The 18,316-nt window shown below is 50.9% G+C and overlaps 1 protein-coding gene across 1 annotated transcript; it reads left to right on the forward strand.

The window, feature by feature from the left end:
- Positions 1-2,685: 2,685 nt before the first annotated feature.
- SRRM2 (serine/arginine repetitive matrix 2) lies at positions 2,686-9,508 on the forward strand. Its single transcript, XM_081820248.1, has 11 exons — positions 2,686-3,178; positions 5,730-6,002; positions 6,879-6,986; positions 7,172-7,336; positions 7,515-7,592; positions 8,002-8,064; positions 8,166-8,198; positions 8,401-8,451; positions 8,626-8,718; positions 8,804-9,073; positions 9,371-9,508. The coding sequence occupies exons 2-10, from the start codon at positions 5,761-5,763 to the stop codon at positions 8,844-8,846; spliced, it is 876 nt and encodes a 291-aa protein (XP_081676374.1). The 5' UTR covers positions 2,686-3,178; positions 5,730-5,760; the 3' UTR covers positions 8,847-9,073; positions 9,371-9,508.
- Positions 9,509-18,316: the final 8,808 nt, after the last annotated feature.

Consider the following 18,316-nt stretch of genomic DNA (forward strand, 5'->3'; position numbering starts at 1 on the left):
TGAGCCACCCAGGCGCCCCAAAGCATTCTTTCAAGGGAGTAACATAAACACACTCAAAGGTGAGAAAAAATAAAAGCAGTAACTCAAGTAACTTTTAAATATAGTATTTAGGGCATATGCCCCCAGCCTAAAGACAAAAAGAACTCTAAACAAATATTTAATTCCAATTGGAATTGGTAGGCTTCACCCTACCCCCCCCCAATATAGATGAAAAATTCTGAAGCTACTTTTTGGAATTCTAGCAAATTGAGCACATAAATAAAAGAAACCAAGTACCTCCGGGTTGGAAAACGGAGTTACAAATACTGAGTGGGAGAAGAAAGAATGAACCCTGCAGGATTGGGTTGGAATTAGACAGTGTAAACTCTTGGATGTACACATGCCGTCCATTTCCCAGCTCTGTTCTCCAAGAAGTAATGATGCCACAGTAACTCTAACTGTACAGCAGAGAAACCACACTGATCACCCTTCATAAACACACAAACTCTGGAAAGTATGTACCTCTTCATGTTATGCAGTGAACACAATCACTTTCGTGATCTCTCCTGCCCAAAGTGTGGAACCTGAGTCTAAACAGGATGAAACATCAGACAGACCCAACTTGAGGGACATTTCTACAAAATAAGTGGCCCATATTCTCCAAAATTGGCAATGTCATGAATTGCAAAGAATTATGAACTGTTCCAGATTAAAGGCGTCCAAAAAAGACATGACAACTGAATGCAATGGATGCACGATTTTGAATTTTTTACTATGAAGGATTTATTGGAGCAACTGACACTTCAATAAGGTCTGCAGATTATTGTATTCAGTCTTATTTTCCTGATACTGAAAACTGGACTGTGGATATGTAAGGGAATTCGCTGTTCTCCCCATAAAAAAGAGTGAACACTCATCCATGAGATTGTCACGAGATCAAATCAAATGTGCTGATTCACATACTGAATTCAGCACAAAACGTTGGGTAAATACAGGGAAGGATCATCATTGGTAAGAGGATCTCACAGGACAAGGTGGGTTTTAAGAAACCACCAGCTCGGGTGCAGAACGACTAGGCTTCAACAGGGTCTCCTGGGTCACTCGGAAGGGTTCCGCTCACGGAAGCGGGATCCGCAGGTGCCCAGGTTCCAGGAGGCAGGGTTTCAACAAGGCCCCGGGCGCGGCCAGCGGGTCAGTGTTCCCACACGAACCAGCGGGCCTTCCAGTTCCAGCTCCCGAGAGCCGGCAGATTAAAAAGGAAATTTGGTAATAGCCAATACAGAGCCCCAAACTCAAAGACACGGCCGCCGGATTCTGGGACTTTCGCCCACTGGGTCCCGGTGAAGGTGCCAGAACCCCGAGATGACCGGTACCGCCAAGGGCGAGCCCAAGGTCGGCTGGCCGGCGGCAGGCTCTGTGCCCAGCTGCTTTCAGCTCTGTTTTGAGACAGCACAGCTAGTTCTCCGGCTTAAAAAATAGTCATTAAAATGGCCATGGGAGACACTCTGCATGGGGTGAAAAATTAAGGGTGTTTGTGACGTTTCTGCCCTGCCACGTTGAGCCCGTCCCGGGTTCTGTAGAACATGGCGTCGCCGCCCGGCCGCCTTACCCGCAATACTAGTACGAAAATCATCCCCAAGGGCAGCCAGCCCGGTTCAGCACCGTCTGCAGCGTGGAAGCTGCCAACACATCGGCCAGCTAGTGTAGCCTTCGCCTCGGGTCCTGGGCCTGAACCCGGGCTCTTAAGTTAGGAGCGTGCCCGCCGCTTGGAGTCTGCGGGGCTTCTCCCGGGTGCGGAAGGCCGGGTGTGAAGCGGCGGCAGGCACACCCCAAAGGGCCCATGATCACAGAGACGCAGCTCTGTCGCTAGACTCGGACCATCAATTCCAAACATGGGGAGACAAAATGGCGGCCGTGTCCCCGGCAGAAGCCACATACGGGTTCCGCGGCACGCAGGACCTACAACTCCCAGAGTGCTCTGGGTCGAAAGTGGGAGGGCGGGGAGCGCGCTAGCATCCCTCGATGTGGCCCTGGGCCCTGTGCCCCGCCCCCTCCCAGCGGAAACCCTGTGGAATACGTGGCCCGCTCCGGTCCGCTCACCCGCCCTTCTTCGCACTGGCCGAAGGGACTCGTAGTTCACTGGCAACGGTGTTGACCCTCCCTCGGGTCTTAAGAAACTACAGTTCCCGATGTGGCTTCCGCGCCTGCGCACAACGCCGCAGTGCGTACTACGGTTCCCGGCGGGCCCTGCGACGCGCGCGGGTGCGTGCTGACGCACTTAGTTGGTCGTGCTGACGTGCAGCGCGGCCCAGGCGGGGTGCGAGTGGCGCAGTCGGAGCCCGCTGCGGCCCCTGAGGAAGCGAGGAGGCGTCGGTGTCGGCTGAGGCGGGCGGACCGGCGAAGCGAGGCGGCAGCTCCAGGCCCCGAGGGACTCGGGAGCTTGAGTAGCAGCGGCGGCAGCACCTCTCCCCCTCGGAGGCGGCGGGTGGAGGCGGCGGCGGCGGGTGAGAGGGTGAGGGAGCGCGCGAGCCGGGTGGGGGAGGGGCGGCGGCCCCCGGCGCGAGGCCAAAGCGCGCGGAGAACGGTCCAGGCCGCCGCGCGCACGCGCGCTCGCCGCCCCTAGCTCACGCGGACGCCCTCGCTCGCCTGCCTCCCCCCCCCACCCCCCGCCTTCCTTCGGTTCCTGTCGCGCGCGGGCTTTTACTGCCCTTCCCCTCCCCCATGGCAACGGCTCGCGCCGCCGACTGCTCTCGGGCTCGCGCGCGCTCGCGACGAGGAGGGGGAGCGTTCGCCTCGGCATTTCGCCTCCCCCACGCGTGCGGCCGAGGAGGCCCTACCGCGGCTGCCCCTTCCGACATTTTCTCGGCGGGGAGGCGGCGGCGGCGGGGGCCTGCTCCCGGATCTCTTTCTTCGAACCTCTCCGGCCTCCGGCTTCCCAGTCCCTCCCGCGGGCCTGCGGTCCGGCGCGGAGCCTCCCAGACTCCTGGGCGCCACGCAGCCCCCTCCCCCATGCCTCAAGGCCGAAAATAGGCCTTGGCGGCGCCGCCGCTGCAGGGAGGCTTGGGACTAGGTGCCGCGCATATTGGGGCCCTTCAGACTCGTTACTGTCGGTCTCGAAGCGGTGGGGAGAGGAGAGCTCCAAACCTTGGTTTTCTTTTTTCTTTCTTTTTTTTTTTTTTGAAAGACGTGTTCAGCTCAGGTACGTAAAGGCAGACCGTGTACTTTTCTTTTTCATAAGTGTGTTTTTAGTTTTCCACTTACTCATTGTCTTTCAAAAGTTGTGTTAAAGGTGGGGAGGCCGTTGGAGTCCTTCCTTGGGAAGAAAACCCTGGGCGCCGACTCAGGGATTATTTGGCACCCAACCCTTATGAACCTTCGTTTCCACTCAGGCTTATCTAAGATGTCGTGTGGACCAAAAACTCGAAAAGAGCGTCTCGTTGTCTTTTAAGTGTGTGGTTTTAGGTTTTGTCTTGGAACTATTTAAAATTTTGGGGGTTCCATAGTGTCCGCCCAGCTACCGAAATGCCCCCTTACTGCGCTTACCTATGTCCATTTTCCTGCATACCCACCTCGTTTTTGGCGCGTTCCTTTTCTTGAGTATCTCAGTATTGAATTTCCAGATTGCCTTATATCTCTTTGTTAGTTTGGCGTCGTGATTAAATTTTCCAGCAAAAATTCTGTTGTCTTTGCAGCTTATATTTATTCTTTGACTTTAGCTTGGGTAGGTTGAGTGCTCACAGTCTGTGGACCCCAGTTAAGAATGCCTGTTTAAGTTACCTGGTTTTGATGATTTTTCTGTGTGTTGGTGTTCCTCTTTGGTCTTTTCCTTTTAGTGTTTTGAGGGCTGTTTTGCCCCGGGGCGGGGGGGGGGGGGACTTGTTCCCTAAAAGTTCTATAATTCGTTGTGTTTTAAAACCCTTTCCTTAGCTATTGGTTTTCCCTCCTAAGGGAGTGGGAGGATTTTTGTGTGAGGTGGTATGGAAGTGTGGGTGAATGGTTAAGCTAAAGAATTAATTGTATGTGAGAAGCATTCTGTAAGGGAGGCAGAAATTAGGTGGGGTTTAGAGAGGCAAAGAAGGACCTAGGTTTAGAGTGGGGAGGGTTGGTATTTGAGAAAACAAAAGTGAAGGTTGGAAGATAGAGAAACTGATTTCTTGTGCTGTAAAGAGATTTTTCTTTTTTTTGAATGTGCATTTCTACTTTTCCTAGATTTAGCCTCATTTGTTATTCCTTTACCTTAGCGTTGTTTTCTTTTTGTTTTCAGCCCTCTTGAGTGCTACTGGGATTGGGCAAGGATCCAGCCTTTAGAGTTTGGGGATAGAGGTACAAGCAGTTCTGGAATTGGGCAATTTTCCTTCCATTCACTGTCTTCCCATACTTATTTTTGTTGTTTGTTTTAGTACATTCTCAGGTATTTGTGTGCTGTTTTTTTATTCTGGAATTTTAAAAACATAGCATTTCTTTTTATTCAATTTTATCTATTAATCTCTCCATTTGTTTCTTGGGTTTTGTCTTGGGGTAGTTTTCCCTCATTTATGCTTTGTGAAGCTGTCTTCGACAGGATGAGATGGGGGAAGAAATAAAGTGCATATAGTAGGGAAAAGGAATAGAGTATGCGTAGCTAAGAAATCTAACCAGAAGAATGGGAGCTTGAGGGCTCTTCAGAGCCATGCTGGGGTTGGGACAGGTTGAGAGGATAGAACTTGGTAGAACGCACGGAGATAAGATGAGAGGGATAAGGCAGGCCTTGAAGAGAAACTCTAGGAAGTTAGATACAGGGTATTGATAGGGAAAGCTGACTGATGTTAGTGAATGGGTATAAAGAGGGGGCTTCTGAGTAAGTTTAGGGCAAGGAATGTAGAGGGTATGGGAACAGTTGGAGCAGAGGAGGCTGATTTGATGTATTCAGAGCATTGAGTTGAAAACAGGTGATGTTAAAGAGGAACTAATGAGACTCGGGTGAGCTGCAAATCATGTAAGAAATCCAATGGGAAGGAAATTAAAGGAATAAGATACCAGGTGAGGTAGTTGATAGGAACTTAGTGATAATTGGAATCCAGGAAATGGTCTCTTACCTCTGGGAGGTAAAATACAAGAGGATTCTACATCCAAGGTTCTGTGTTTCTGATACGCTTACTGGCCTTTATTCTTGAATGTGAGGGTGTACAGGATACTTGGCTTATGTCAGGAACCAATCAGTCCACCTGTTCAAATACGTAGGGGTTGTTTAGTCTGTTTTGTTTTCATAACAGTGTAGTCTGAAATTCTCAGGTCAGTTCTTAGAAGAATCTTTGAACTTGTATTGTGGGCCTTAGTGGCCACAGATCTGTGGTGGTGGTTGTGCGCTGTTTGGAGGCCTCAGTAGGTTACCAGATGTTAGGGATTAGATTAGTTGGTGGAGACACTTGTGCTTATTGGGGCCAAGGGAGAATAAAGAGGCAGTGTGGAGAAATTAGAAATGGGTTTCTTGTTTTCTTAGGGTGGAAAAGAACATCTAGGTGCAAACAGAAATGGAAATAGCTCTTGCACTTTGGGGGGAAAGGCTGTAAGAGCTGGGCTGTGATTTTAATGGAAAGTATGGGAAGGATAAGGAAGGGTTTTTGTTAGGAGACCAGGAGGATTAAGCAGTTAAAGGAGGTTTAGTGTGGAGATTCATGTTGAAATAGATGAAGGAGAACAAGGATTTGGGTGGTGGTAAGTGGTTAGTTTGGGGTCAGGGGCCTGACCCGTGTTTCCCCGCTCCCCCTCAGGAGCGGTGGTGCCCCCCCCGGGCACGGGGCCATGTACAACGGGATCGGGCTGCCGACGCCCCGGGGCAGCGGCACCAACGGCTACGTCCAGCGCAACCTGTCCCTGGTGCGGGGCCGCCGGGGTGAGCGGCCTGACTACAAGGGAGAGGAGGAACTGCGGCGCCTGGAGGCTGCCCTGGTGAAGCGGCCTAATCCTGACATCCTGGACCACGAGCGCAAGCGGCGCGTGGAGCTGCGATGCCTCGAGCTGGAGGAGATGATGGAAGAGCAGGGGTGAGGGGAGGGCTGGGGGAGAGCCAAGCACTGAGTGAGTGCAGAGCTGGGGGAATTAGGTGGGATACAGGGAGCTTAGGGCTGGTTGAAGAGGCCTGAGAGGAGTTGTAGGAGGGGAGGAGATAAAGGAGCTAGAAAATGGAAAGGAGTTAAGGGACAGCTCAAGGTGGGAGATGAGGAAACTGTGTCTGTGACAAGAGGAAGCCTCAGGGAGTCTGAATTATTTAGGTGGAGGCATATGGGGAAAGAGGGAAGCCATAGAAAAACAAAAATGTGCTTTAAGGGGAGGTGGGAAAGCAGGTACCAGGGAAGAGAAGAGCTAAGGTATAAGCTGACAGGTGGTGTTACTGGTAGAGAAGAGGAAGTAAATGGATTGAAGGATTGAGGCTTTGGAAAGTACACGAAGGCAGGAAAACAGGAATTGGAATAATACCTGGATAAGAGGGGATCATGAGTTGGGTAGGGAAGTGAAATTTTGGAAAAGGGGCACAGTCAGGCAGAAGACCTTTTAGAGCAGTGGTTTTCAAACTTCAGCAGTGGCACCCTTCTTACACAATGTACTTTCAGAATCTCAGGAAATACCTGTTGTTGAAGTTGGGGAGGAGCACCTGGAACTCTGTTTAACTTTCCTCTTTTGGCCCCTGGAGTGTAGCATGTTTAAAATCCACTGTTCTAGAGGCTATAGTAAGTGGAGAGAAGATAACAGGAAAAGATGAGAAAGATTTAAGAGAAAGGCCCTTTGGGGGACAGTGAGTTGAAAAGTTTTTATGTGTGCATGGAAAGGGAAGGGATCCTCTTGGGAATGAGAAAACTGTAAACCTGGGACTGGGGAAAGTGCCTAGTCAAACTTTAACCCTGAAGGGATTTGTTCTTTAGGTACGAGGAACAGCAAATTCAGGAAAAGGTGGCTACCTTTCGACTCATGTTGCTGGAGAAGGATGTGAACCCTGGGGGCAAGGAAGAGACCCCAGGACAGAGGCCAGCGTGAGTGTTTTCACTATCACTTATTTCCTTTGGATGCTAAATAGCTGCTTCTGTTATCTTCTCTTCTTGTGCATTCTCCCTGCTCTCATCTTCTTTTCCCTGGCCCATTTGGCTGCCTAGAATTGTGTGAATATGACTCTGTTCTTTGCTAACTCCTTCTGACCTTTGCCTTTTTTTCCCCCTAGGGTAACTGAGACTCACCAGTTGGCAGAACTGAATGAGAAGAAAAATGAGCGACTCCGTGCTGCCTTTGGCATCAGTGATTCCTATGTGGATGGCAGCTCTTTTGATCCTCAGCGTCGTGCTCGAGAAGCTAAACAACCAGCTCCAGAGCCTCCCAAACCTTACAGGTACTCAAGGCCAAGAATCTACGTCAGCTTCTTTTCTTGATTCTGTGTACTCTGTTACTTGTTTTTGTGAGGGTTTTTTGGACTATTTCCTATCAAACTGTTCTGATTTTGTTTTGAAGTTGAAATGTCTTAAAATTTGTCTTAGCACTCATCCTGCATCTTTTCATCTTTCTCCAAGTCTTGTCCGGGAGTCCAGCAGTTCTCGCTCACCCACCCCAAAGCAAAAAAAGAAAAAAAAGAAGAAAGATAGAGGACGGTAAGTTAGTTGGAAAGTTACTCTAATAGCCAGAGCACTAATTCTGTCGTTTTCTTTCTCAAGAAAATAGTTCTTGGAAGCAGGTGAGAGTTGTCAGGGAAGAGGGAGTTACCCTTCAGATTTCAGTCCGAGAATGAATACGTTTCTTCAGTGGGGAAGGGTTGATTCTGCAGTTCTGCCAACTAAGAACTAACCAGCAACATCTTAAATTGGATTTTCTTTTTCATTTTGAGATTTGTTGCTTTATGCTAGAGGTACTTAAGTCTCTTGGAGAGGAAGTCTGAGACCTTGGTGCTGTTAGACTTTTTTTTTTCCTTGCGCTTAGAAGCCTCTTTTGGAGGTGGATTATAAATGGGAAGGTCAGGGAAGGAGCCAAGCAGAATGACTTTGTTTTTGAACCCATCTTTAGCAGGTCAGAGAGCAGCTCTCCTCGACGAGAGAGGAAGAAGAGCTCTAAGAAGAAGAAGCACAGGTATGAGGTGGGAGTACGTGGAGTGATTGGAGAGGCTTGATGAGTCCAGGCATAGGTATTGGTTCATGTTTTTTTCTTCTCCCCTCCTCCCCCTCTAACAGGTCAGAGTCTGAATCCAAAAAACGGAAGCATAGGTAAGAGCTTTTTGGGGCATAAAGGGCATAGTGGCACATGGAATGGTGAGCCAGGTTGTCCTTGCCTGTTCTCTAGGGGGTTTCTGGGAATATAGCTCAATTCTTAGATCTTGCACTGTTAATTCTCTGATTCTTTCCATTTTACTTTTGGTTTTATTTTAAAATGATGATTGTTTTTAATAATCTTACTTTTATTCGTCAGGTCTCCCACTCCAAAGAGCAAACGTAAATCTAAGGACAAGAAGCGGAAGCGGTGAGTGAATTTGTGTGGATTGGAGGGTAATTTGCTTAACAAGTAGGTGAAGACTACTTGGTGGGGGATAGGGGAGAATTAGTTATGTCCTAGACAGATGGTAGAGGGTTGAGAGATGGATGAGAATCCAGTACAAGTGTGACAGAACCCTGAGTTGTGGTGGCCTTCCTTCAGGTCTCGAAGTACAACACCAGCCCCCAAGAGCCGTCGGGCCCACCGTTCAACATCTGCTGACTCTGCTTCCTCTTCTGATACTTCCCGCAGTCGGTAAGGGGTGGTCCAGGAGGAAGGGAGGGAGAGGGACTTGTGGGTTAATCAATTTAATATTTATTGAGCGCCCACGGTGTGCTAGGCGCTGCACAGACCATTCGGAAGACACGGTCCCTGCCCTCTAGGAGCTGACAGGCTAAAGCAACAGGATGGACAGACATATACATTTCCCCTTCTCTTTTTTTTTTTGTTTTTGTTTTTGTTTATTTTGTTATTTTTTGTTTTGTTCTGATGTATATGGACTGCCAGAATAGGGGGGGTGGTGGTTTGTTCGTGGTGTCTGGGGGAGGAAGGAATCCTTACCCTGGCTTCCTTAATCGGGGAAGGCTTCCTGAAGGAGGTGGGCTCAGAGGTGAGTTGTGAATGAAGTGGGTAGGGAATGGGCAGGGTGGAGGGTTGGAGGAGGTTGGGGGAGGTGAGTAAAGGGGTAGAGGGAGAACGTTTTTGGGGACTGTGTTGGGAAGAAAAGGACCAAAGTGAATTGGACTTGAATTTCCATATGAGTGATTTGAGTCGTATGTGTAAGAGAAGGCTTTTTGGAAGAGGGTTTGTACATTCAGGAAAGGTGGATGGGAGCTGGGGAGGGGGTTCTCTGTTCTCCCCTGAGCTGATTTTCTTCCTCTTCCCTGCCCTCAATTACCTTCCTCAGGTCTCGAAGTGCAGCAGCAAAAACGCATACAACTGCCTTGACTGGGCGAAGTCCTTCCCCTGTTTCAGGGCGTCGAGGGGAGGGAGATGCACCTTCTAAGGAACCAGGTACCACCAACATAGGGCAGCCTAGCAGCCCAGAGCCCTCTACAAAGCAGCCTAGCAGTCCTCATGAAGACAAAGATAAAGACAAGGAGGTATGTTACTGAGTTAATGGATGTTTTTTGGGTTGCAGGGTTAGGACTGGTGTTTGAAGAAAAGGAGGGAAGTGAAGTTTTGAAAGAAGTGAATTTAGTTTTTTTAATGCATTTCTCTTAGTTATCAGGTTTTTTTTACATTGGCAAATTCTTTAGAATTATGTGTTTTAAACTTGACTGCTTATTAATAGGTTTTACGTCAATATTTTATACTTTTATGTACAGCTTGGGAAAGTTTTTTTTAAAATTATATTTAGTCGTAGTACTTATAATGTGTCTAGTTTTTTATTTTGTTAAATGCTGGGTGTAGCTAAGGGTTTTTAACCCATTGGGTTGCTGCCTGCAATTGGAAAACACTACTATATCTGTCTTTTCAGTACTTTTCATCTTGTGGTTATTCTCATTGAGCCCTATTCACGATGCTTTCCTGTTTCAGCTATTACATAAATTGCTCTTCGCTAAATTCTTAGATTTTTTGTCCATTTTCCACGTTATCTAGAATTCTTTTTCTAAATTACAAGTTGGATCACAAAAATCTCATATTTAAAGCTTTTATAACTTGGTCTACTTTTTCTTTTGTATAGTTCATCATAGTCTTATTTATATAAATCATGTTATTAAATTTTTGCTTTTGTTCTTTTCAGTATTTTTTTCAAGGGTAAAGTTAGATGCCTCCCACTTTGGGAAACCGCTTTGTTTCTCCGTTTTAAAAAAGTGCCCTTTTTTTAATGTCATGGCATTTTGTTATGGTGGTTACAAAATACCATGCATTAGTTGTTTGCATTGTGTTTTTTCCTAGATAACGAGAGTTTTAAAGTGATAGCTTGTCCATATTTTTGCGTTTTCTCCACTTTTTGTATAATCTTTTTGTTAATGATGGCCTGTGGTGAGGAAAGGGACCAGTTGGTGTAATGGGGTGTGCAGAGAAAAATTTCATTGGGAAGGGTGTTGGGCTCTTACGGGTGATAGGAAGTTTTGGTGCTTACATTCCTATCCATACTTTTTTCCCCTGCTCTTAGAGATCTGCAGTTCGACCTAGCCCCTCTCCGGAAAGGAGCAGCACAGGCCCAGAACCACCTGCTCCCACTCCGCTCCTTGCTGAGCAACATGGCGGCTCCCCACAACCCCTTGCAACAATCACATTAAGTCAGGAGCCAGTGAACCCCCCATCTGAGGCTTCCCCACCCCGGGGCCGTTCACTAACTAAGTCTCCTGAGAAACCGCCCCAGTCTTCTTCAGAGAGCTGCCCACCATCCCCTCAACCTACCAAAGTTTCTCGACATGCCAGCTCTTCCCCTGAAAGTCCTAAACCTGCACCAGCTCCTGGGTCCCGCCGAGAAATTTCTTCTTCTCCCACATCCAAGAGTCGCTCACATGGCCGGGCAAAGCGGGATAAGTCACATTCTCATACCCCTTCTCGAAGAGTGGGGAGGTCCCGTAGCCCTACCACTACTAAGAGGGGACGATCTCGGTCTCGAACCCCTACCAAGAGAGGTCATTCTCGGTCCCGGTCCCCTCAGTGGCGTAGGTCCCGGTCTGCACAGAGGTGGGGACGATCCAGAAGCCCCCAGCGACGTGGCCGCTCTAGGTCTCCTCAGCGACCAGGCTGGTCTAGAAGCAGAAATACCCAGAGAAGAGGCAGGTCTAGATCAGCAAGGCGAGGCAGGTCACACTCTAGATCCCCAGCCACTAGGGGCAGATCTCGGTCTAGGACGCCAGCCCGTCGGGCCAGGTCTCGCTCTAGAACACCTGCCAGGCGCAGATCACGATCCAGAACACCCACCAGACGTAGGTCTCGCTCTAGAACACCAGCCCGGCGGGGCAGGTCTCGCTCTAGAACACCTGCTAGGCGCAGATCTAGGACCCGATCACCAGTACGACGGAGGTCTCGTAGCAGATCACCAGCCAGGAGAAGTGGCAGGTCACGCTCTAGAACCCCAGCCAGACGTGGTCGGTCACGCTCTAGAACCCCAGCCAGAAGAGGGAGATCTCGGTCTAGAACACCTGCAAGACGAGGACGGTCTCGGTCTAGGACACCGACAAGACGAGGACGGTCTCGGTCTAGGACACCTGCAAGACGAAGATCTCGTAGTAGAAGTGTGATTAGACGGGGAAGATCTCACTCTAGAACGCCACAAAGAAGAGGCAGGTCTGGTTCATCATCAGAGCGGAAGAATAAATCCAGAGCGTCACAGAGAAGGAGCAGGTCCAACTCAAGCCCAGAAATGAAAAAATCTCGCATTTCTTCAAGGCGGAGCAGGTCTCTCTCTTCACCACGGTCCAAAGCAAAATCTCGCTTGTCTCTGCGGCGAAGCCTTTCAGGGTCATCTCCGTGTCCTAAACAAAAGTCTCGGACACCACCAAGGCGCAGTCGCTCTGGATCATCCCAACCAAAAGCTAAATCTAGAACACCACCAAGGCGAAGTCGGTCTGGTTCTTCTCCTCCTTCTAATCAGAAATCTAAAACACCATCAAGACAGAGTTGTTCCAGTTCATCTCCTCAACCTAAAACGAAGTCTGGAACGCCACCAAGGCAAGGGTCTGTAACAAGTCCCCAGGCAAATGAACAATCTGCCACGCCACAAATGCAGAGCTGTTCAGAATCACCTGACCCTGAGATGAAATCTACAACCCCTTCGAGACATAGCTGCTCTGGGTCCTCTCCTCCTAGAGTGAAATCAAGCACATCTCCAAGACGGAGCCGATCTGAGTCGTCGTCTCCACAACCCAAAGTGAAGGCAGTAACGTCACCAATCCAGAGCTGTTCTGGCTCCTCTTCTCCAAGTCCTAGCAGGGTGACATCCAAAACATCTCCAAGGGAAAGCAGATCAGAGTCTCCTTGCTCCAAGGTGGAATCTAGACTGTTGCAAAGACGAAGCCATTCTAGGTCCTCCTCACCAGATACCAAAGTGAAACCTGGAATGCCACCAAGACAAAGTCACTCAGGATCTACTTCTCCATGCCCTAAAGTAAAGCCCCAAACTCTATCGGGACACGATCTTTGTGGATCGAAGTCACCATGTTCCCAAGAGAAGTCTAGAGACTCATCAGCACAAAGTTCTGGGTTCTTCTCTCTCTGTCCAGGAGTAAAGTCTAGCACACCACCAGGAGAGCTGTGTTTTGCCACCTCCTCTTTGCAACAGAAAGGACAATCTCAAACTTCACCAGACCCTAGATCTGATGCTTCAAGTCCAGAAATGAAACAGAGTCACTCTGAGTCTCCATCTCTGCAGAGCACATCTCAGACACCTCTTAAGGGTGGCTGGTCCAGGTCCTCATCTCCAATCACTGAGCTGGCACCCAAATCTCCAGCAAGACAAGAAAGAAGCGAATTATCCAGTCCTAGGCTAAAATCTCTAATGTCTCCTGAGCAGAGCAAGTCTCAGTCTGACTCTACCCTGTATCCTGCAATGGACTCTAAATCTTTTCTGGGGCAGAGTAGATTGGAGCCTTCTGAATCGAAAGAGAAAACAGGCTTATTCCTTCAGGAGGATATTACTGTGTCATCTCCTAGACCAAGAGACAAATCAAGTCCTCTTCCAGTGCAGGATAAGCCTGATTCCCCACCAGTACTCAGAGAGACTCCTAAAACCCCATCAAGGGAAAGAGGTGGTGGTGGTGGATCATCTCCAGATACAAAAGACCAAAGTGTGTTAGCTAAGCCAAGCCAAGATGAAGAATTAATGGAGGTGGTAGAGAAATCTGAAGAACCCTCAAACCAGGTCCCCTCCCATTTGTCTCCAGAACTTAAAGAAGTGGCTGGAAGTAACTTTGAATCATCTCCTGAAATAGAAGAAAGACCCACTGTGTCTCTAACTGTTGACCAAAGCCAGTCACAGACTTCTTTGGAAGTAGAAGTCCCTGCAGTGGCCTCAACTTGGAGTGGGTCACATTTTTCTCCAGAACATAAAGAACTGTCTAATTCTCCCCCGAGGGAGAATAGTTTTGGGTTACCTTTAGAATTTAGAAACTCAGGTCCTGTTGCAGAAATGAATACTGGATTTTCTCCTGAAGTTAAAGAAGATCTGAATGGATCTTTTCCTAATCAGCTGGAGACAGATCCATTTGTAGATCTGAAGGAACAATCAACAAGGTCCTCTAGACGCAGTAGTTCTGAGTTATCCCCAGATGCAGTGGGAAAAGCAGGAATGTCTTCATATCAGAGTATTTCTTCACCGGTACTTGATGCAGTACCCAGAACACCATCAAGGGAAAGAAGTAGCTCTGCATCTCCTGAACTGAAAGATGGCTTACCCAGAACCCCTTCGAGGAGAAGCAGGTCTGGGTCTTCTCCAGGACTTAGAGATGGGTCTGGGACTCCCTCAAGACACAGCTTATCTGGGTCCTCTCCTGGAATGAAAGATATACCTAGAACACCATCCAGGGGGAGAAGCGAATGTGATTCTTCTCCAGAACCAAAAGCTTTGCCTCAGACTCCTAGGCCAAGAAGTCGTTCACCATCATCCCCAGAGCTCAACAACAAGTGTCTTACCCCCCAGAGAGAGAGAAGTGGGTCAGAATCATCAGTTGAACATAAGGCTGTGGCTAGGACTCCTCTTGGTCAGAGAAGTCGATCTGGATCTTCCCAAGAACTTGATGGGAAACCAGGTGCATCCCCTCAAGAAAGAAGTGAATCAGACTCTTCTCCAGATTCTAAAGCTAAGACACGAGTACCGCTTAGAGAAAGGAGTCGCTCTGGCTCATCTCCAGAGGTCGAGAGCAAATCCCGACCTTCTCCTCGGCGCAGTAGATCTGGCTCATCTCCTGAAGTTAAAGATAAGCCAAGAGCGGCACCCAGGGCACAGAGTGGTTCTGATTCCTCTCCTGAACCCAAGGCTCCTGCCCTTCGTGCTCTTCCCAGACGAAGCAGGTCAGGTTCATCAAGCAAAGGCAGAGGCCCTTCTCCTGAAGGAAGCAGCAGTTCAGAGTCGTCTCCAGAACACCCACCCAAATCCAGAACTGCTAGAAGAAGCTCTAGGTCCTCACCAGAGCCCAAGACCAAGTCCCGTACTCCACCTCGCCGTCGCAGCTCTCGATCCTCTCCTGAGCTGACTAGGAAGGCCAGACTCTCTCGAAGAAGCCGCTCTGCATCATCCTCACCGGAAACCCGTTCTAGGACTCCCCCAAGACGCCGAAGAAGTCCTTCAGTCTCTTCCCCAGAGCCAGCTGAAAAGTCAAGATCCTCACGCCGCCGGCGCTCAGCTTCATCCCCACGTGCTAAGACAACTTCAAGGAGAGGCCGTTCTCCGTCACCAAAGCCCCGTGGGCTCCAGAGGTCCCGTTCCCGCTCAAGGAGGGAGAAAACCAGAACAACTAGACGTCGAGATAGGTCTGGATCTTCTCAGTCAACCTCTCGGAGAAGACAGCGGAGCCGGTCAAGGTCTCGGGTCACTCGTCGGCGGAGAGGAGGCTCTGGTTACCACTCAAGGTCTCCCGCCCGGCAGGAGAGTTCCCGAACTTCTTCCCGACGCCGAAGAGGCCGTTCGCGGACACCCCCGACCAGTCGGAAGCGGTCCCGCTCACGTACCTCACCAGCCCCATGGAAACGTTCAAGGTCTAGGGCCTCTCCCGCCACTCACCGGCGATCCCGGTCCAGAACACCTCTGGTCAGCCGCCGTAGGTCCAGGTCTAGAACCTCACCAGTCAGTCGGAGACGATCAAGGTCCAGGACATCAGTGACTCGACGAAGATCTCGATCCAGAGCATCTCCAGTGAGTCGAAGGCGATCCAGGTCTAGAACACCACCAGTAACCCGCCGTCGTTCAAGGTCCAGAACACCGACACGCCGGCGCTCCCGTTCTAGAACTCCACCAGTGACCCGAAGAAGGTCTAGATCTAGGACTCCACCAGTAACCAGGAGGCGATCTCGAAGCAGAACTTCCCCTATCACTCGCAGAAGGTCGAGATCCAGAACATCCCCAGTCGCCCGTAGAAGATCTAGATCTCGCACATCTCCAGTAACTCGAAGGAGGTCCCGCTCTCGAACCTCTCCAGTGACACGCCGCCGATCTCGGTCCCGAACACCTCCAGCTATTCGGCGCCGCTCTAGGTCTCGGACCCCACTGTTGCCACGCAAACGTTCTCGAAGTCGCTCTCCACTTGCTATCCGCCGCCGTTCTAGATCCCGTACTCCGCGAACAACTCGGGGCAAACGGTCCTTAACAAGATCTCCTCCTGCCATCCGAAGGCGTTCTGCATCTGGAAGTAGTTCTGATCGTTCACGTTCTGCTAGTCCTCCAGCAACAAGGAATCATTCTGGTTCTCGGACACCTCCAGTAGCGCTCAATAGTTCCAGAATGAGCTGCTTCAGTCGTCCTAGCATGTCACCAACACCTCTGGACCGCTGTCGATCACCTGGAATGCTTGAACCTCTTGGCAGCTCTAGAACACCCATGTCTGTCCTGCAGCAAGCTGGTGGCTCCATGATGGATGGTCCAGGTCCCCGAATTCCTGATCACCCAAGAACATCTGTGCCAGAAAATCATGCACAGTCTAGAATTGCACTTGCCCTGACAGCCATCAGTCTTGGCACTGCTCGGCCGCCTCCATCCATGTCTGCTGCTGGCCTTGCTGCAAGAATGTCCCAGGTTCCAGCTCCAGTGCCTCTCATGAGTCTCAGAACAGCCCCAGCTGCAAGCCTTGCCAGTAGGATTCCTGCAGCCTCTGCAGCAGCCATGAACCTGGCCAGTGCCAGGACACCTGCCATACCAACAGCAGTGAACCTGGCTGACTCGAGAACACCAGCTGCAGCAGCAGCCATGAACTTGGCCAGCCCCAGAACAGCAGTGGCACCTTCTGCTGTGAACCTTGCTGACCCTCGCACCCCTACAGCCCCAGCTGTGAACCTAGCAGGAGCCAGAACCCCAGCTGCTTTGGCAGCTTTGAGTCTCACCGGCTCTGGCACACCCCCAACTGCTGCAAACTATCCCTCCAGCTCCAGAACACCCCAGGCTGCAGCCCCTGCAAACCTGGTGGGTCCTAGATCTGCACATGCCACAGCTCCTGTGAATATTGCCAGTTCAAGAACCCCTCCTGCCTTGGCACCTGCAAGCCTCACCAGTGCTAGAATGGCTCCAGCCTTGTCTGGTGCAAACCTTACCAGCCCCAGGGTGCCCCTCTCTGCCTACGAGCGCGTTAGTGGCAGAACCTCACCACCGCTTCTTGACAGAGCCAGATCAAGAACCCCGCCGGGAGGCCCAGGCTCCAGAACCCCACCATCTGCCCTGAGCCAGTCTAGAATGACCTCTGAGCGGGCTCCCTCTCCTGCCTCTAGAATGGTCCAGGCTCCCTCACAGTGTGTTCTTCCTCCAGCTCAGGATAGACCTAGGTCCCCTGTGCCATCTGCTTTTTCTGACCAGTCCCGAGCTTTGCTTTCCCAGACCACCCCTGTAGCAGGGTCTCAGTCCCTTTCCTCTGGGACAGTGGCCAAGACCACGTCCTCTGCTGGTGACCACAATGGCATGCTCTCTGGCCCTGTCCCTGGGATGTCCCATCCTGAGGGTGGGGAACCACCTGCCTCCACGGGGGCCCAGCAGCCTTCCCCGTTGGCCGCCCTGCAGCCAGCAAAGGAGCGGCGGAGTTCCTCCTCCTCATCCTCCTCCAGCTCCTCCTCTTCGTCATCATCATCATCATCTTCCTCCTCCTCCTCCTCTTCTGGTTCCAGTTCTAGCGACTCAGAGGGCTCTAGCCTTCCTACCCAACCTGAGGTAGCACTGAAGAGGTGAGGGGCTTGACTTTTACAGCTGATTGTACGGGGCAGGTTTGGGGGGATGGTTGGTGGTGGGGAGGGAAAAGCCGTATCCAGAGGTTCTCTGCTCTTTGAAGGAGGTACGGGAATCTTGACCCTTAAGCTGGGGGTAGAAGAGAATGCTGGGGTGGGGGTATGGGGCGGGGGAGGAGCGGGTCAGATAAAAGTCTCCAAAGGTTCATTCTCTAGAGGATAATGATGAGTTTTCCGTCTCTACAGAGGACAGAACTAGAGGAAATGGACTTAATTTTACAGCAGGAGGGATGGCAGTTAGACCTCAAGAGGAACTCCCTGGGCTGGAAGGATCTTCAGAGGTCATCCCATCCCTCTCCCTGCCTCCAGGCAGGACGGCCCCTCCCCCAGCCAACCCGCACACATGGGGGCCTCCCCAAACTGTGGCTCTCCGTGGAAGGAGACCACCCAGCTCGCCTTCCATACCTGAGCCCAGGGGCCTTATTCCTCCATCAGGGACATTGTTGAGGTTTAGCCTTGATCCCTTGTGCTGCGGGCCCCAGCCTGTTGCTTGTGTTAGCAGAGGTTGGGTCAGCTCGGGCCACCGCTCTCCAGAGAATGCGCTCACTGGCTCTCAGCTTGGAAAGGGCGCAGGGCCTTTCTGCGGCACCCCTCCCCCACTGCCGTTCCTCCAGGCCAAGGAAGGTAGGGTTGGGGCTGGGGCAGCTTGTCTCCTTGTGACGCTCTGCTTCTCCCACAGGGTACCCAGCCCCGCCCCAGCCTCAAAGGAGGCTGTTCGAGAGGGACGTCCTCAGGAGCCGACCCCAGCCAAGCGGAAGAGGCGCTCTAGTAGTTCCAGTTCCAGCTCCTCCTCCTCTTCCTCCTCTTCCTCCTCCTCTTCTTCCTCTTCCTCCTCCTCTTCCTCCTCATCCTCCTCCTCTTCTTCCTCCTCTTCGACTTCTTCCTCCCCCTCCCCTGCTAAGCCTGGCCCTCAGGCCTTGCCCAAACCTGCAAGCCCCAAGAAGCCACCCCCTGGCGAGCGGAGGTGAGT

The sequence above is a fragment of the Leptonychotes weddellii genome, chromosome 5 (assembly GCF_054177405.1).
Source record: "Leptonychotes weddellii isolate Sample4059 chromosome 5, ASM5417740v2, whole genome shotgun sequence".
Lineage (NCBI taxonomy): Eukaryota > Metazoa > Chordata > Mammalia > Carnivora > Phocidae > Leptonychotes > Leptonychotes weddellii.